Source organism: Eulemur rufifrons, chromosome 16 (assembly GCF_041146395.1).
Source record: "Eulemur rufifrons isolate Redbay chromosome 16, OSU_ERuf_1, whole genome shotgun sequence".
Taxonomy (NCBI): Eukaryota; Metazoa; Chordata; class Mammalia; order Primates; family Lemuridae; genus Eulemur; species Eulemur rufifrons.
The window spans coordinates 31333131-31353893 of NC_090998.1; the positions used below are offsets into that span (position 1 = coordinate 31333131).

Sequence of the window (20763 nt, forward strand, 5' to 3'; positions counted from 1 at the left end):
TTAATTCAGACAATACAGTTGACCCTGGAACAACGTGAGGGTTAGGGGTACTGACCTCCTGCAAAGTTGAAAATTCACTTGTAACTTTTTGACCTCTCCAAAACTTAACTAATAATAGCCTACTGTTAGCCTTATTGATAATATAAACAGTCAATTAACCCATATTTTGTGTATATATCATATAATGTATTCTTACAGTAAGTAAGGCAGAGGAAAAAAATATTTCATTAAGAAAATCATAAGGAAGAGAAATGTATTTTGTATTCATTAAGTGGAAGTGGTTCATCAGATCATCATAATTATCTTCATGTTGAGTAGGCTGAGGAGGAGCTAGAGGAGGGGCTGGGCTTGCTGCCTTTGGGGTGGCAGAGGTGGAAGAAAGTCCATGTATAAATGGGCATGCACAGTTCAAACCTGTGTTGTTCAAGGGTCAACTGTAGTTTCAAAACCAGGTGTTTGTTACTGAAAATATGGAAAAAAAAAATCTCAAAGAAGAAATGGAAAGTTTGCTGTAGTCCAGTCGCCCAGAGAAAACCATGCTCAAAGTGTTGATGCACTTAAAGAAGCAGATACTTGAGTAAGAGCCAGTGTTCTATTATTCTTAGACGAGTTTGGACTTTTGCAGGAGCTGGTGGTGCTTTGCCACCTCCACCACCCCAGCTTGATATCTTTGCTGGCGGCTGGGATTCGTCCTCGAATGTTGGTGATGGAGTTGGCCTCCAAGGGCTCCTTGGATCGCCTGCTTCAGCAGGACAAAGGCAGCCTCACCAGAACCCTACAGCACAGGATCGCACTACATGTGGCTGATGGCTTGAGGTAAGTAGGTCACATGGTTTTCCATTCAGTGCACGACAGCTGTGACCCCAAACTTAGTCTCAGGCTCTGAGAATAGTACTTCCCCTTCCCAGGAACATTGTGCCCCAGTAACATTTTACAAACAATTTGGATGAAAATGACCATTTCCATGATCAAAGTTTGTAATTTCATAAAATAAGAGTGGGAAGGCGATGCAAAAGCTCATAACTAGTAGTAATAGAGTTTGAACCCAGGAGTCCTGCTCTAGAGCCCATGATCTGAACCCTGTACTGACCTGCCATGCCTTAAAAAATATAAGATAGGCTTCAAAGTATCAAGGTAAGTCAGTTGATAATGCTAATAAGGAAAGATTAATTTGTCTTTCTGAAGGGGACTGGAGTGATTAGCAGTGGGTTGTTCTGCATGGCTGTCTCATGTGTCTCAGAGGCACATCCAGCTCTGCAGCCAGATGCTAGACAGAGCCTTGGAGAGACAGCACAGCAGAATGGAAAGGCCAAGGTCTTTGGAGACTACAGGACTAGGATTAGTCACTGTTCCATGCAGTTAGTAACTGTTATTTTATACCTGAGTCCCATTTTTAATAGTTTGTAAACCATGACGAATATTTAATGCATAAAGTTGCGATGACTTTTGTAATAATTGAAGACATCCTAGATTAAACCCCTGACATCTCCTCCCCCCTTGCTCCCCACCTCCTGTCACCCCGTTGTTTCGCCTTGGAGTCATCCTTTACTCCTTCCTTTCTCTCCATCGGTCACCTCATCCTTCAGTAAATCTTTCCAGCTCTGCCAATAAAATGGATCTTAATGTAACTACTTCTCACAATGTCTCTCGCTACCCTGTGAGTCTGAGCCACTGTCACCTCTCATTGCCTAACTGGTCCCCTGCTTTCACCTTTGTCCCATGATATATAGCCTGTTCACACAGCAACATGAGTGATTTTTCCAATGTGGAAGTTGGATCAGGTCTCGTTCCTGGTATCAGCCCGCTCCTGCCTCCCTTCCTGGGCACTGTGCTCAGCCACTCGCCTCTCTGGGGTTTCTTGCTTATGCCAGAGGCTTTATACCTGCACCATCTTCTCCCAGGATGTTTGGCTTCCAGATGTGCTCTTGGCTTGCTTCTCATTTCATTCAGATCTCTCGTCAGAGAGAATGTCTCTGACGACCCTTTGTCTTTCTAGCAGCAATAGCACTTATCACTGCTTGGTATTCTTTATGTTTTCATTTTAAAACTTTGTTTATTGTCTGTCTTTGGTATCAGAATCTAAGTGCCATGAGAGCAGGGACTTTTCATCTCGTTCGCCATTGCGTCTCCAGCACCCAGAGCAGAATATGTGTTGGCAGTAGGGGAAAGGGAGAAAGCAAGGAAGCAAGGAAGGATAACAATGCCTGGTGCATAGTAACCATGCAGTGGATACAAATTTCCCTTTCTCCCTTCTCTTCTGAAATGCTGTGACTATGTCTTTGGGGCAGTGTCCAGAAACATAAATGTAATGCGTAGTAAGGAAGACAACCCCCCTCATAAGCAGACCAAACCAAACCAAACCAGGGGGTTATAACTATTAATAATTCATGGGGAATATAATAAGTACATCACATGAATAGATTTCCCTTCCTAAAAGGGTCCAGAAACTACTGAAAACCATACAGATTATTAAATGAAACAGGATGCAGGGATTTGGATTTGGGTTGAAATTTCTGCTTTTGAACACCAGGGGGAACCTTGAGTTAAATTTATCAAAGTAAAGCACAGCTTAGTCTCGTGTATTTCAAAGCTGCCTTGGTCATTTTCCTTAATTTACCTAACTCTAGGCCCTCTTTTTTTCCTAATTCTTCAACATAATCCCCAAAGTGTTCATTTGTAAGATGAAGAATTGCTATTTTTAAATTCAATGCTGTTTGGAAAACCTCATCTCTAAAATAACTTGTTCTAGTTCTCTGAAACCTTACTTTAAATAACAAATCCAGCAGTTTCTGATGATGTAAGTGAAATGTCAGCATATTTTTCTATAATTTGCCTGATTTGTTCTTAGCATAATGCCAGGAGAGCCTTTCAGGCCTTGTGCCACAAGGGGCTAGATTTCAGTAGCTATCAATTTTCTACCAGCACTAAGTATGTTTTAAAAACACAGCATTAAGGTTTATTTTCCCAAATATATTTCAGCATAGAGCTGTAACTACAGAGGCAAAAAGAGACAATAAAATCAGGCTCCTTTGGCATCCCTTAAATGCCAGAGCTGCTTAGAGTGACATACAAGAACTTTTTCATGTTACACGTTGTCTCTTCTGCAATCTTGCCTTCAACTATTAGCATATGTCGCTAATTCTGTCCACTCCTTTGAACTCTTTATCATAATTCTATGATACCTAGTGAAGATGTAGTCTCCTGCATGTTCCATAAGTTTCTGTGTTTCAATCTTACCAAAACTGACTTTATTCTCCTTGTCACTTCCTCCTGACCTCTTTTTTTTCTCCTGTATCCCCTACTAGCCAGGCCAGGATCCTTGCAGTCACATCCAGACAAACCCCTTCCCCCAAAAGCAAGTATCCATTTGTCCATCAGGTCCTTGACTCTATTTTACATTATCATTTGAGTCAATTTATTTATTTATTTGCTACTATTCCTGCCTTGGTTCAGTATGTCCAGGGAATTATCAGAATTTTTCTTCTAAAATAAAAATCTAATGATGCTTGAAATTGCCCAGTAGTTCCCAATGATCTGCAAAATGCATCCAGATTCCTTGGTGTAGCTTCAGAATTCTTTTTGTGTGCCTCTTGCCTTCCTCTCCACCCCCATGGTACTCCACTGCCCACACTGTGTTCTAGCCATGCTGAAAGGCTTGAATTTTTCAGTTACATTCATGTCTCTCTGTCATTGCGTTTGCTGTTTTTCTCTTTCCACAAACTTATCTGCCTAGAGAACTCCTTTTCCTCAAGCATTTGCTCAACACCATCTCTACTACAAAGCTCAACTGTTCTGTAAAGAGTTAGCCTCTCTACCATGTGTAGGACATTGTATTAGGTGCTGAAGAGGGTTAGGTAGAGATTGTGTTGTTCTTGAGGTTGAAAACTTACAGTCTAGTGGGAGAGTCGACTTTGCCATCTTTATGTCTGTGTCCCCCGCCCCCCCATCCTTCCCCGGTATGGTGCTTATACATTTCTGTAACCTTGTTTGAGCACTTGTTTGAGTATTATTTAAGCATAATCCTTCTATCAATAAGTTGTGGCCCCCTTAAGAGCCTAGATACACTCATGACTTTGTATCTCTTAATGACTGGACTTCACAAATGCCTGGGACATATTTGCTAAATGAATGAATGCCTTCTATTTTTAGAATAAGTCTATTCAGGATGAGACAAAGTTTAAATTATGAAGAAAGGGGTTTCTTAGCAACACTTATGATAATCATGATTAAAGAATGACTGTTTAACTGAATATAGACCAGTTTATTTTAATAAAATATTTGACAATAGTCATTGTCACACAATGCATAAATTATGGCTGAATTATTTTTGAGAAGGCAAGATCTGTAGTTTTTATTTCAAAAGCTATTTTGCTATTCTATTAAAAGCTATTCAAACTGTACTTTTTAATATTAAATCCTATAATTGAACATTTTAACTAACTTTCCCACTGCCATTATTTCAAATTAAGCTTAACTATTTTTTAGCCTTTAGAAAGTATTCAGAAAGAGTCTGTGTTCTATAAATATACTAGAAGAGGCATGGATAGGAAGGATTTGGTTGCTGTTCAATGATGTGTGACTTGGCTTTAACTTTCTTATTCTTAATCTCCCAGCCTTTCTTTTCAGCAGAGCAGAAGTAGCTAATGACCTTTCAGTAAGCCCTTAGTAAATTTTCCTTCCAAGCCTATTACTTATTGTTCAAGTCGACTTCATTAATATATTTATCTTCGGCCAAAAACAGGTATACCAAAATGAATAGGCCTAATGTCAAGTGTCCTAACTACATCCTGGAAGAGAGAATCTTTTGTAATTAAATGATACATACTCTCTAGACCATCATGCATTGAAAAGTTCAGGGTATTACTGCCACTCTGCCCCTAATCCCTGCAGCATTGATTGGTACTAGGTAATGGAGTACGTATTTATTGATATAATATGAACTAAAACCAAAAGCCACAAATAAACAAAGGATTTAAATTTAACTCCGTTAATTCCAGTGAAAAATTGTTCTTCCAAGGTAGATCCTAACACACCTGGGACATCATGTGGAAGGCTGTAGTCAATTTGACATCATGGGTCAGGAAAGACAGAGTTGGGGGAATGGAATTCCGTAGAAATCTAAGGAAAAGTGGTAAATAGGTCAGTAGTTGGGACAAGTTAAGCTCTCTGACCATGTTTCCAGAAAGGAGAAGACCTGGTGGAGATTAAAACTTTATGTTGTTTTTTATATTAACTAGTTCTTATTCTGTGCCTGAAATGTCCAACTCTAATTGCTCATGGTTGCATGAATCAGTCTCAAACAAGAAGGCCTTTAATGTCATTCAACATCATCTTTCCCAAGATAATGTTTTATTCATTCTAACTCTCAATCCAAAGTGTTCTTTCTTAACCTTAATTTATAATGGAATTGTGTTGACAGTAAGTTATATCTTCAAACAGAGGAAGAGATTAATAACTAGAAAAAAGTTATATTTTGATTTGTTATTGAAAATGTAGAAAACGTTCCCCAAAATATTAGGAAACATTTTAGTCAGAAAAACTAAATATCAAATGTAAACAGAATAGAAAAAATTTTAAAAGCTGAGACAAACTTGTACATGGTTTTGAGAAAATCAAAACTATTAAATAAATGGGAGTTACAACAAAATCGTCTTTTTTAACATATTTACATTTGAAAATAGTTAAACTATTCATATGACCTTTGGGGGAATTCAGAATTCCCTTTAAGTAATTGTTAAGGGATACAAAAGAAAAGTGTCCAAAATATGGCACTTTGCCTGAGATGGTGTTCTCTTAAAATTTAAATCACTCACTTGTTAGGATTGATTTTTTTTTTTTTTTGAAAGCATAACCTCTTTGTAATATCAGACTTCAGTGTTTTGATTTCCTTCTACAATGTGTCTTAACTTTAAGGGTCAACATTATCACAGAATTTTTGACAATTGACATAATGGACATACATATTCAAGGAAATTATGACAAAAATTATTGTAATACAATCACATTTTAATTAGATTTCCTGTGCATTTTCTGGTAGATATCTCCACTCGGCCATGATTATCTACCGGGACTTAAAGCCCCACAATGTGCTGCTTTTTACTCTGTACCCAAACGCTGCCATCATTGCAAAGATTGCCGACTACGGAATCGCTCAGTATTGCTGCAGGATGGGCATCAAAACATCGGAGGGCACTCCAGGTAGGGGGGTCACACATGCTTGACAATTCTCTCTGCAGGATGAATAACCAGTGGCCTCACATGTGAGTTCAGGAGAGTCAAAAGAACACTGTGGTCCATCACATTGTGAACAGATATTTATTGTGTGAATAATTGTGACCATTCCATTGTGATTTTTATCATTGTGCTTTATAGAACAACAACAACAAAAAAATCTATCAATTGATGTAATTTCCCAAGGCAAAAACTGCATATAAAGGAGAAAATGTTTGATTTCAAGTTATATTTTTAAAAGTTAGATTTTTGAAATCTTTAAATACTCTAGAGGTGGTAAAAAGTAACAGAAGAAGCTTTAATCTAGCTACTGTTGAGACTTACGATGCAAATCAAATTCAGGTCCACAAACTCTTTTTTCGTAACTCTGAAACCCAAAGAACTCTGAATGCCCTAAGTTTTTTTTTAACTTACTTGGTGGCAAAACTTGCATGAACTGACTTGATGTTTATTAAGATCTTTATTTCTCACACTCATTTGAATATGCATATATTTTGCTGCAGAAATGTAAACAAGTTTGAGTACAGGGGGCTGGTCCTGACCCTACTAAGGGTTTGTATAATATATTATAACATACATTATATGTCCTTGTTAACTTTCTTGAATATAAAAAAGTATAAATTCCTAAATACTTCTGGCTCCAAGGGTTTTACATAAGGTCTTTGGACCTGGGGTTTTTCTTGGTTGCACTGTTTTTGATAGAAGCATACTTTCTTCTTATTATAGGTTGATATGGGAGTTTAGGACTATAAACACTGCATTTCAGTTTTCTTTCTTTGTAATTTATAACTTGTTAATACTTCAATAGTTAGAAATAATGCAGCTTCTCTATTTGGCTCTGTATAACAAGATGAATCATGTCTACTATGTAAAGAGAAACATACCCACTCTGGATACCCTCATAGCTATGATCTCCAGAAATCACTGGCACCATTTTCTTGTCTTAGCTTTTAACATTACTTCCTGGGGTCATCCCCAACACTTTTTTGTCATGCCTAGTCTAATAATCCTGTTATTACTGCCATTAACCAACTCTACCACCAGTGAAAATTTATTTCCTGTGCTATCCTGTACTTGTGTTTTCATGGTGTTACACTTAGCCATGTTCTTTCCACATCACTGTCTACCGCATAGGATCCTCCCTCCCCTTCTCTGCTCCCATTCCCCTTCCTCTCAGCTTCATCAGAATCTCAAGCTCTGATAGGTAAGGAACAGTCACAGGGCCAGTGATCTGTACAGACATCTTGTCTTTCAGGTTTCAGTTTGAGTGGGGCATAGAAAATTGAGGGGTTGATATCTGTTTGGGGGAGGACAGCTCTATCTTCGGGATGCCTTGTATAGTGATTTATTTGTAAATAATGTTACAGGTGGCTTTACGTCATTTTGATGGTCGCAGGTCCATTAAAACACCATGTCTAAGACAGAATAAAATACACTAGGGGGCATCTCACTAGGGAAAAGGTTCTAGTTTGTTTCCTGCCCACCCAACTTATGGACTTAGATAAGCAAATGTTCCCAGATTCCAATGCCTGGTTTTGTTTCTGCTCCAGATGCAATCCTCTCTTTTTTATAGGTACATTTTGAGGCACAGTGTGCACCCTCATAAGCCCTTCAAAGTATATGTTCTGGCTGAGAGTGTCTCTGGGTTTTTCAATAATAATAAAAATAATTTTCATCCTTGAACACCTGCTATACACCAGGCATAGTGCCAGGTACATGATGTCTTATTCTCATGCCAGGGCTGAAAGTTAGCTATCATTTTCTCATTTGTCAAATGAGAAAACTGAGGCTCAGTGAAATTATGTAACTTGCAGAATGTCACCCAGTAAGTGGCCAAGACGAGAACTCAATCTAGAGCTATTTGGCTTTAAATCCTTTAGTCTCTCTCGTAGACTTCATGCAACTCTAAATATGTACTTGAAGAAGTTTAATTATCAAATATTAGTTATTAAAAAACCAAAACAAAACAACAGAGCCACGAATAGCAAATACTGTCAATTACAGGTTCGGAAAAACAATCTTAGAGGATGGAATTTCATAGGCTTCATATATTTTCACCTAGGAAAAGGGGTCACAGGACAACGATTTTCCCTTGGAAGATCTGCTTAAGATTCTCATGTGACACCAACGTGGGCTGGGCCACTCACCTGGGGCTTGCAGTTCTTTGCTTCTGCATCCCCCAAACCAGTCTCTCTGTTAATAGAGGATTGGGGGACGGGAATCCTGTTGTTGAAGCCTTGTCCAGTCAGTGGGACAGTGGATCTCTCTGCTCCCTATTGACTGTGTTCTTGAACTTGAGTCCTGCTACTCCCCTTGGTGGTCTGGGCCAGCTAGCAGCCCCCTCAGGTTAACTTGCTTCAAACTCATAGCCTTTTACTTTAAATATCTGACTTCCTGGTTTTGGTCAAAACCTCTCTAAAATTTAATCTGATTCTTCATACCAAGAATCAATCTGATTCTTCATACCAAGCCAGATGCTTGTTTCTGGTCCTTTTTAATCTCCAAAATTGACTTGTTTTAACATAAATATGAAGAAAGATAATGACAGAAAAACCCAGGGGCTGATCTGTTCTCTTTTGCCCGTGCTTCCCCAGGCTGCTTAATACATTGTTTTTTTCTTGCTCTGTGCAAGACCTTCACTTTATCATTACTATATTTATTATTGTTAGAGCATTTCTAATTATCTCAGCCCCAAATTTTGCTTCTCATTTTAAATAACAATAACTATCACCACCACTACTACCATCACCAAACTTTTTTTTTGTCCCAAGCAATTCTGTTTGGGAAGAAAATAGTTCTCTCTCATATGATTTGTTATCTCCATGTCTTTTCCTTTTAATGGATATTCCTGTTAATGTCATATCTTTTAACATGGAAGCTTCTAGAGGAACTAAAAGACCATGTGTTTGTTAAATTTTTTGGTGCATTTTAATTTAATATATTAGCCCATACTCCAGTGTGGGCCTGTGAGTGTGGGTTAATTACATTTGTCTCGGAGAGAGGACAGTGATAGGAACAAACCTTTCTAGAGCACGAACAATGTGTCTGGTATTTCCACGGGTTGATTATACCACTTAGTCCTTATGACCCGCTGACATTGATCTTGTTAATATTTCTCGTTTATAGAGTAAGGAGACAAAAGCTTAGGGAGTGTTCAAAATGTCTATAGGGCAGAACAAGATATTAACCCAAGCAGCCTGGGCCAGCTGGGGATGCAAAGACAGAAACAATGCAGTCATTGACAAGGACTATGGTGTGGTGTCTGTCTACATTTTGGAAGTAAATATGGTATGGATAGTTTCAACTTTAAATAACTTGGAGAGTTTAACTTCAACTCAGTCACATGGATATATTTACATCATATCCTGTTGGGAGTGACTGTTATTATAATTCTGGGTCCTGTGACAGTTGTACTGTTAACTGAGATGAATGCTGACTGGTGGCTTTAGCTGTCAAGGCCTATATAAATACAACCGTTTTTGGGTAAATGAAATGTTACTCACTGCATATGCACTATCACCTGGTGGAGATTATAAAACACACTCTACTCATACTTCTCTGAAAGTAAAAAAGAAATAAAATACATGTTTCTGTTGACAATGTGATATGTACAAAGACATAATGAACAAATTTCTAATTTTCTTGATCTATGGATCTTTTCTTTGTTTACTCACTGCGTTTGTTAAAATGCAGGCTTCTCTGAAAAATTATTTCTAAAAATAATTTTTAGACAATGAATCATATTTTCCCAAGTATTTTAACATGGTAATTGTTATGATAATTCTCCAAGGGGAAATTATACTTATTTTTTATTCATTTATTTATGCATTTGGCAACAATTTATTTAACATTTACCTAGTTCCAAACTGGCTGTACCACTTAGTAGCAGCGTGGTGTTCATCAAGAAATTGTTAGTGCAATCAAGAACACTAGAGATTCGTTGGATGAATTTAATGAAGGATTTAGAAGAGTATCATATTATAATTCTGGTACTTTTTGAATATATAAATAATATTTTGTTCTCATCAGTGAACATATTTATTTTGAAAGGAGGAATATAAAGTTAAAAGCATTTCTTTATTGAAGTAAATATTTCTTTTCGTATCTTCATAGTTGTCTACCTAAGTGTCCTCTGACTCATTGTGAAAAAAAATTCCAACCTCCTGCACAGCGCTAACATCTGTAGATTGATGCCTAGATGGGTAAAAACTATTATAAAAGGATATGTGCATTGGATGAGAATTTAGAAATTAGACTAAGTGACCCTAGAGTCTTTTGCTGCTCCCAAATCCAGCGATTCCAAATTCTGTTTCTAGCAGTGAATTTATCAAGAAAAAAATACTGAACATTTTAATAGTTTTTGAATAATATCTTGATATGATACATACCCAGTAACTGTGTTGAGTGAATAATAATTATGTAGTCAAGACTTAAATGTCTCCCAAATCCCTTTTAAATTCTAAGAAGGTGAGCATAAAGATTGTTAATGAACTAGTTAATGTGTGGCTAGCTCATTATTTTTAAGTGCTTTTGACTTTGCCATTCATTATCTGTATGGCCTCAGGAAAATACATGCATTTCTGAAAGGATTATGTCATTTGTAAAATGGAAAGTCCTTATCTGTCTACCCCAGGTGATTCTTGTGCCTATCAAATGAAATGTTCAATAAGGTGTGTCAGTAAAATGCTAGAGTGATATGAATTAGGAGCTGTTATGATTTGTTTACATTATGTCACAGGTACATTTTATTCGGGATATGTTTTAGAACTATCTTAATTACTTACACAACTCTTTAGCTTAAGGTATGAGGATGGTATCATGATGATGTAGGAAAATGTCCTTATTCTAAGGAAATGCATAATATATTTAGGACCAAAAGATTGTGTTTGTAACTTAACATAATATGTAAATTACACTAATAATAAATGATTACATGTAATTATATTGATATATTATCATATATACAATATTATATTTATATACATTATACATATATATAGAAAAAGAGTGAGGGGAATGTTAGAACTTTTGCTGGTAGACTCTCTCTGTCAAATAGAATTGTTCCCACATTCAGTCATTTACTCTTTGAAGGCTATGAATTTGTACTTTGTTATATTTTTCTAGCTGCATATTTAAATTATTATAACAATCACATATGGTCATTGTAAAAAATTTGGAAATTAAAAAAAAAGAGGATGTAATATATACATACTATCAGCACAAAGAGTAATCATTATTATATTTGGATATATTTCTTTTTATTCTTTAATTACATATATTCCCATGAACTTTTTATGTTGAAAATATTTAAGCCTGCAGAAGAGTTGGAAGAATAATACGATATACACTCATACACCCTACCCATTCATTGATTATTAACTTTTGGCCGTACTTGTTCTCTCTCTTGCGTTCTTTGCATATGAATATGAATGTGTGAAATTAAGTTGCAGACATTATGTCATGTCATCTCTAAACATATTGAATAAATATGTTCATTTACATAATCACAATAGCATTATCACAGCTAAGAAAATTAATTCAGTTGTTTTTTTTCACATATTTGATAACTTTCTGTCTATCCAGTTATAGCCTACATTTTATTTTTATTTATGAAACATGATTAAACAATGATTTTTAAGTTACTGCATAGTATACATTGTTTAACCATTTCCCTTTTATGGTTGAATTTCCTTAGACTGTTTATGTTTTTACTATTAATAGTGTTGAAATTACTCTTTTTTTCTGAAGAACTTAAAAATGATTTATCCTTCTTGTGGAATGAAAGGTTTATTTCCCTTTCAAAGAATTTCAGGTATGAACTTGACAGAGAGGGCTTTTATTTGTTTTAGTTGTGGCTATTATTTTTATGTTTTCATTGGTTAGAAGGAGCAGAGTCACAAGTTTTGGAAATAATGAAGGCGTTGGAATTTTAATCAGGTTAAAGTGACTTGGAGTGAAGTCTAGAAATCTCTATTCTCTTTACCCCTCTCTTTTAAAAACACTGCTTTGGGAATAGTTATTATTAGGAATGAGAAAAATGATACAGATTTTTTTTCTATTAGGCTTTATTTCTTTAATTATGGAACACTACTTAATATTTTATGAATGGTTATCCTTGTTATCCTTCAAGGTAATCTTATTGAAGATTAACGATCTTAGAATAGAGTTATAAGATCTTGCAATAAAGATTAAAGGATCTTATTATCTTTCCAGATTGACCTTGGAGTGAAATGTCCTGGCACAGAGCAATTAATTGACTTGATCAAGATGTCTCATTGTATTAATAGAAGTGACATGGCCTGGTTTAGAAGTCATCTCTCTGACTCTCTTATTTGGCATATAGCCTAAGTATATGTGTCCTTGGATGTATAGGCCCTAGTGTTGGACATATTTATTATTATATCTGCTTACTTTCAGGGTTTCGTGCACCTGAAGTTGCCAGAGGAAATGTCATTTATAACCAACAGGCTGATGTTTATTCATTTGGTCTACTACTCTATGACATTTTAACAACTGGATGTAGAATAGTAGAGGGTTTGAAGTTTCCAAACGAGTTTGATGAGTTAGCAATACAAGGAAAATTACCTGGTAAGTTCTATTTTATCTACAATAAAGATTTTTTTCCTTAGTGTCAGCAGCTTCATTTTCAAGTTATTTAATTGTTGTTGTTTACTTAATTCATTAAACAACTGATAATTTTTTGCTTCATGAATGAATATTCTTAAATCCTGTGATACATGAATAAAAATCACATGAAAAAAGTAGCAGTTTTAGACTTTTAAAAAAAATCCCAAAGTAATATTGGTGTGTTTGGTATTATATTTAGAAGAATACTCAGAGAAGGGAATTGCTGTTAGAACCTCAGATTTGGTGACTTCTAGTTTTCGTAAAGAATTACTATGTGCCCATTAGCCTGGAGTGTTTTCAGTTTCTTGGAGTAAAATAATTTCTATGCAGGAATGAAAGCTTGAAATATTTATAATAATTTTTAGTAGTAAATATTAATAAGAATTGGCAAATGAGTATTTAACAAGACCAAATCTCATTTTGAATGGTGTCAAATGCTTTCAAGATATTTTAGGGCTTTGTCATTCATTCCTTAACCATTACTTTAGTTCCCACTACAAAGTACTCTTTTAAAGTTATTTAGCTGTTTTTCATATTTTCTGCTTTGCCTTTCATTCAAGAAATATTTTTGAGTGTACACTATGTGCCAGATACAGGGAATATAGCTTTATCTCCTTTTGGGTGACCTTTAAAGGCCCTGGCAAGAGGAAATTTGTTATTATTTGGATAAACCTTAGATACAATCTAGGTCATTTCTCTTATTTTACTAATTAGTTTGTCCAGTGAAAGTATCCAGGTCTCTATTCTGTACCGACTAGAAGAATGGCATACCTCTTATAAAAACAGATGTACACAAACCCACTCTGCGAATATGAGGATTAAATGCTTCTTTACTCTTAGTATTAAAATAAAACTTATTTCCATGTGAGACTAATTATTTTATGAGCAAAAGTGTTTGCAAAGTCTGTATAAAATGCAAGTATGGAATGAAAATCAATTATTTTATTAAATTGGTGTCTGGCTTTTTTTTTGATGAGTGTAGTGGAGGTCAAGTTAACAAAATTAGCTTTAATTTTATGATAAGTAAATTCAGAATAAATATGGGATTATGGTGATTAATATTTTCATTTGCAATATCTGGACCTCTCATATACATTGAGGGGAAATATAACTGTACTGATTTGTTTAGTGTTCCAGCATGATATGCTTTTTGATGTTCTAGATCCAGTTAAAGAATATGGTTGTGCCCCATGGCCCACGGTTGAGAAGTTAATTAAAATGTGTTTGAAAGAAAATCCTCAAGAAAGGCCTACTTCTGCCCAGGTATTCTTACAGTGAAAATTTGTTAATATTTTGTATAGAACATCATATATATACACACACACATACATATATATGTTACTATATAATCTTCAATTATATGTACTAAAATACATAAATAAACACACACACAGAGTTAAAAAGAGTTATAAGGCAAAACTCCTATAAGTCCCACAATCTCAGGTACAGAAAAAGAACATTGTCAACACCCCAGAAACCCCCATCTGCTTCTTGCTGATTGGGTCATATATATGTCTCCTCTTCTTTGAAATGTGTGTTCATTATTTTGCCATTTTTTATTGGGTAATTTGTCTACAAGTCAAATAAGAAAAAGGCATTCTTTATATATCGTATATTAATCCTTTGCTGGTTATATATGTTGCAAATTTCTTTTCTGAGTTTGTGGCTTGCCATTTTTATTTCCTGTAGGGTGCCCTGTGATGAACAGAATTTCTTAATTTTAATATAGATAAATTTAACAGTGCTTATTTTTTATAGTTATTATTTTTCAGGTCCTATTTTAAGGAATCCTTTCACATAGAATCACAAAAATATTTCCCTATGGTTTCTTCAAAAATTCCAAAGTTTTGCTTTTGACATTTAAGTTCTTAATGCATCTGGAATTGACATTTTTTTCTGAATCCAATTTACCTTTTTCATATGGACCACCAATTTTTGCACCTTCATTTATGAAATAGATTCTCCTCTTTTATCCATTGATCTGATGTGCCTATTTAGTAATTTATCAAAGATACACGTACATGTCCACAGATACATTCTCTTCCTCTGGTCAACCTATCTGTTCTTCCTCCGATATTACTCTGTTTTAATTCTTGTAGCTTTATAAAAGCCCCCTTTCCTTGATTATTTTTCTCATCTAGGAATGTTTTGACTATTCTTAGGCTTAGTTTTTCTTTATAAAGTGAAAACCACTTTTTCAAATCTATGACGAACTACATTGTGTTTTGGTTTGAATTTGCATTGAATCTGAAGACAATTTGAGCAGGATACTACCTTTATGATATCAAGTCTTTCCATTCTTGAATGTGGGCTGTATCTCCATCTACTTAGGTCTTCTTAAGTGTCTTTTGATAAAGTATTATAATTCTACAATATAGGTCTTGTATATCTTTTGCTTGATTTTCTTGCTGCAGATTGCTTTAAACTTGATTCCTGGCTTGAGAATTTTTTTCTTTTAACCGCCCATCTGATGTGAATCTGGTCTATGAATCTTCTTGAAAGCAAGCATGAGAATAGCAATTTTTCAGGGTCCTTTTGCTCTTCCTCCCCTTCTCTCTGCACAGTCCCAAAGCAATTTTCCTTAGACACCAGCGAAGGTGGGAATGTGGACAGGTTCATTTCCGGTTCTCAATTATGCTGAATGTCACTGGGCAGGTTCTACCTTCTCTCCCACAAGCCCCACAAAACATTCAAAACTACACATTAATTTTGACTCGGTAGACAAATCCCTTCAGGACAAATCTTGCTTTAGGGTTCAACTGACCTCTCTGTTTTTTGTCTCTCGCTACAATTTTGGCCTGATCATTCCTTATGGTGTTGTCAGATATTCAGTGTTTTTAGTACATTGTTGTTTCTTTAAAAATTTATTCATCATTTTAAATTTGTTTAGCTAGAAGGGTTGCCCAGGTAACCTCTTCCACCATATTATCTGCAAGAGAACTCTTGCTATGTTTTAAATTGCTACACATTTTAATAGGTAGAGGCTGTCTTTATGTTGTAAGATCCTGATTTTGTATCATAGTTCACTGAGAAGGTTGTGTTCGAGTTTAAATTTCCTAATAAAAAACAGCTGATGACAACTATGCTGACTTTATCAAATATCATAATTTTCCTGGCTATTTGGCTTACTTGTGTTTTAATGGAGATTACCACAGTGTTAGTCACATGACCTTTTTATGTTTTATCATAGTAAAATTTTCCATAACTTAATTATTATTTTAGTTTTTCTTCCTTCCATTTTTAACTATATATCACCTATCTTTTATAGAATACATATCAACCTTGTGTTTTTTACAGTACATGACTGTATTAAAAAGCTTAGACATGCCTATTTTATCTTTAAAATGCAGCATATACTGGACAGAACAGGTAAACTCATCACCTTTATTAGATGAAGCATGAAGAGAATAAGGAGATTTCTCAGGTCTCAGCAGTGACAGGCAAGTGGCATGTCATGCCACTAATCCCAGTTTCCTGATTCCTGATTCTGTTTTCTTAGAGTGCCATCACACTGTCTCTCCAGATCTCTGTTGTCTGAAGGAAAAACATAAAAATGAATGGAATAGAAAAATGAATAGAAATTGAATAGAAAATTTAGTTACCAAAGATTAAAATTTCCATTCCTTCCAACTGGTAGGAGCTCGACTCTATTGTTGTCCCAATGACTTTTCTCCTCCTTGCTGTGGCTCTGCAGTATAGAATTGAGTGAAGAGTAAGTCCTAGCTGTGCTAAAATTCTGTCCATTTGACACTTTTGAGATAGTCTTTCCTTTTCAAGTTAAAAAAAAATAGCATACATACAAAAGATTATCTATCATGCACTGCTTAAAAATACATATTAGTTTTTTAATTTAATTGGATCTGTAGTTTGGATTATTAATCTTGATGATCGGTGAGTCACAGTTTAACATATTTAGGTTTTGCTTGATAGAGCTATATCGTTTAGATCTATATTATCTTTCAAGGGAAATGTGTTAATTTGATAAATATTGTTTTGTTATTTTTAAACTTTCTCAGGTCTTTGACCTTTTGAATTCAGCAGAGTTAATCTGTCTGATGAGACGCATTTTAATACCTAAAAACTTCACTGTTGAATGCATGGTTGCTACCCATCATAACAGCAAGAATTCGAGCATTTGGCTGGGCTGTGGCCACACTGACAAAGGACAGCTCTTGTTTCTTGATTTAAATACTGAAGGACACACTTCTGAGGTAAATCTGAGTACTCTTTAAATTTTAGAACACTTATTTTGTGGATGATTTAAAGCATAAGCTAGTTAAACATTACTCAGGAAGAACTTAAATAAGAGCCAATATAGAAGTATTATTAAATTAGCTTTATGTTAGAACAAGAGTATGCACAGTCAGTGTTTTTGTTTCAAAATCACAGTATATATGTGTCTTAGGGTAGGGTCTCCGGAAACAGAGTCTGAGACAGGTAATCTTGTACAAGTGATTTAAGGAGAGGTGAAACTTGGAAGGAAGAAAAGGAAGCCAGAAAGGGGGGAAGAAAAAAGAAGCTCAGTAAGATGTTGCCTCAGTCTTACCTATGAGTAGCTCTGGAGTGTGAAAAGCGCCACAGAATACGAGGCAAGGGGGTCAGTCTTTCATTCTCACATACCAGTCAGTCATTGGAGGCACTCTGCCCAGCAGTGGGTGTGGGGTAACTTGCAGGACACTTCTGGGCAAGCCACCTCTCTTTGGCTGAGGACATTCTGTGGTGAAGAGTGCAGCCCTGAGCTGTTGGCAGCCAGTACTCAGGGCAGCTAGGGGATGGCACACCTGAGGGAGAAAGGGGATCTGGGCGTGGCTCCTACAAGATGGATCAATCAATTGTATTGGCAAATGTAAGATGAATTTCTAGACTTGAAAAATAACCTAGTATTTTGACTGTTGCCTTAAATAAATGTTGTGCCTAAACATTCTTAAGATTGAACAATCCTCTTAAATGGTCTTGATGGAATGAAAATTGATACTGAGAAATAATTTTCAATTTTTCATTTTCGTTTTAGATGCATTCTTGATAGGCAAATCTTATTTGCCAGTTAACTCATTTATTTTTGAAAATAACATTGGTATTGTTTTTATTAATAAAAGTGCAAGAAAATAAAATTAAGTATATTGGATAGCAGAATATTTTCATTTTATAGAAGTTCCAGTTACATAAGCTTAAACCAAGTCGTTTTGAGTGTATTTTCTTTTCCTAACAGGAAGTTACTGATAGTAGAATATTGTGCTTAGCCTTGGTACATCTTCCTGTTGAAAAGGAAAGCTGGATTGTGTGTGGGACACAGTCTGGTAATCTCCTGGTCATCAACACTGAAGATGGGAAAAAGAGACATATGCTCGAAAGGATGACCGATTCCGTTACTTGTTTGTATTCCAATTCCTTTTCCAAGCAAAGGTATGGTAGTACATTTGAACATTGTGGGAAAATTACGTACCTTTTAGATGACTTAATTGTGTGAAAAATTGTTATTGCATCATCTAAGATTGCTCATTTTTAACCTATTTCCATTGGTTTGCATACATTAAAGGGAATTGTGGAAGGCCACAGAGATATTTGTTACTTTTCTTTATACAGATCTAGCTGAGGCACTTATAAAATAATTGTCAACCTAATTCTTAGGCCCACTAGCCTTGTTCCTGGTATTGCCTCAGCTGCGGCTGTATCTCTTCACTTCTCACGTCAGTGTACCCTTGTAGGGTCTCGTCAAAGATGAATTCTCATTCATTCTTTCTTTGAATGCATATATATGTGTGTATATACATATATTAATATATGTGTGTGTATATATACATATAAAATCTCAAAAGCTATTATGTGCCAGGCTTAAGTATATCGGTTATCTAACTACCTAATTGGAAAAAAATTAAATAAATGAATCCATAAATTGTTAATAAGTCAAAATGACTTAGCCCTCATCAGTTGCAGGGTTCTTCTCCCAAAGAAATGTTAACAAAATGGCAGAATGTGAAGCCCATTTTTGATACCTGAAATATAACTTCCACTGGAAGTTTTGGAGTTGAAATTATTTGGATATTTAAAAAAATTTTTTAATGGATGAAGTTGAACAGGGAAGGAAGACTTTATTCAAGACTATCACAATGGGGGCAGGGGAGATCAAACTAAACTCCACTGAGACAAAAGGTCGGAGAGTTTTAAGCACAGGGATGAGCTAGTGGAAGAGTACTGGAGGATACTGTGGGGGTGTGGGGGAGGAAGATTGTCAATGTGATTAGGCCATCTGTGTTTGCTAATTGTCCCTTGCTTAAGGTGGGCTCCTACCCTCCGACAGAGATTGGGAGATAGGGCCACTATCTTTTTTGATAATTACATTTCAAAGGGATGGCACCTATGTCCTAGGGAAAGACATTCCTGCACTTTAAAACTGGAAAGAGGCTGGGAAAAGGTTTACATCTTAAAGCGGCAGAGAAAGAATTTATAATTGGAGGTCTTCTGAAGCAAATACTCTAAGAAGATGGAGCCCAGGAGTCTACAGTTGAGAAGAAACCTGTCTAAAGCTTAGTTAAGCTGGGGATAACTCTAAGGCTGTCTTAGTCAATGTAAATGTTCTTTTTTGTAACAATTTTGACATTTTGCCTTTTAGCAAGCAAAAAAATTTTCTTTTGGTGGGAACTGCTGATGGCAATTTAGCAATTTTTGAAGATAAGACTGTTAAGGTAAATGTTGAATGCATTCTACATCAAAATTTATTTTAACTCCTTTGTGTTGTATATCTCATTCCTCTCTTAGGTGATTATAAGCTCCCTGAGAGCAAGAATCATAAATCCTGCTTTTTATTTTTCTATTGCTTCATAAAGTCTTGTATACAGTAGGTACTCTGAAAATACTTGCTGTTGACTGTATGTTTTATATGAAGGACTTAGGAATAAAATGATAAATGAAATCTGATTTCTAATGTTAGTAATGGAGATAATTCCATTTGTACGTGAGTGAGACAGATGATTCCTTATAGATATATTGTGAAAGAAACAAAAGATAATGAAGTTTTCAATCTGGCTTTCCATTAACTGTTTTTTAAACATTGAAGAAATTAATTAATTTTCTGTTCTTGAAATTCTCATTTAGCCATTAAAGCATTTATTCCTTCATCCATCCATTTATCTTTAGTTCCAACTATTCATTCAACTTTGATTGAAGGAGCATGAATCTGTTCATTCATACACCTTGTTACCAAAAAGGTTATTTATCTAATGAGAGACAGAGAGGTAGAGCATAATTCTTAGGTTATTTCTTATATAATTTTCGCATGGAAAAGAGAAGAAATTGGTTATAAGGATAATCTTTTGAACACCACTTACAAATGTTTGTTACAGGCATAGAATGTATAATGATCAAGTCAGGGTATTTAGAATATCTATCCCCATGAGTATTTATTATTTTTATGTGTTGAGAACATTTCAAGTCCTCTCCTAGCTATTTTGAAATGTACAATACATTGTTTTTAATTATAGTCACCCTACTCTACTATTGAATATTAGAACTTATTCCTCTATCAAACTGTGTGTTTGTACCCATTAACCACCCTCTCTTCATCCTCCTCCCCTCCACACCCACATCCTTCCTAGCTTCTGGTAACTGTCATTCTACTCTCTACCTCGATGAGATAAGTTTTTTTTAGCTCCCACATATGAGTGAGTACATGTGATATTTGTCTTTCGGTGCCTGGCTTATGTTGCTTAACATAGTGGCCTCCAGTTCCATCCATGTTGCTGCAGTGATAGAATTTCATTCTTTCTTATGGATGAATAAATTCCATTGTGGAAATATACCTTGTTTTCTTTATTCACTGATGGGTATTTAGGTTGATTCCATATTATTCCTATTGTGACTAGAGCTGCAGTAAACATGTGGATTCAGGTATCCCCTTGATACACTGAT

The 20763-nt window shown here is 35.5% G+C and overlaps 1 protein-coding gene across 2 annotated transcripts in view; it reads left to right on the top strand.

Moving 5' to 3' along the window:
* Nucleotides 1-20763, top strand: part of LRRK2 (leucine rich repeat kinase 2) — a 137426-nt gene that overhangs the window by 105140 nt on the left and 11523 nt on the right. For both annotated transcript variants that reach the window (XM_069491825.1, XM_069491824.1), the window contains exons 40-46: nucleotides 626-816; nucleotides 6038-6198; nucleotides 12649-12819; nucleotides 14021-14121; nucleotides 16875-17069; nucleotides 18068-18261; nucleotides 19469-19541. In XM_069491825.1, the coding sequence (XP_069347926.1) occupies nucleotides 626-816; nucleotides 6038-6198; nucleotides 12649-12819; nucleotides 14021-14121; nucleotides 16875-17069; nucleotides 18068-18261; nucleotides 19469-19541 (1086 nt within the window). The remainder of the gene's footprint in view (nucleotides 1-625; nucleotides 817-6037; nucleotides 6199-12648; nucleotides 12820-14020; nucleotides 14122-16874; nucleotides 17070-18067; nucleotides 18262-19468; nucleotides 19542-20763) is intronic.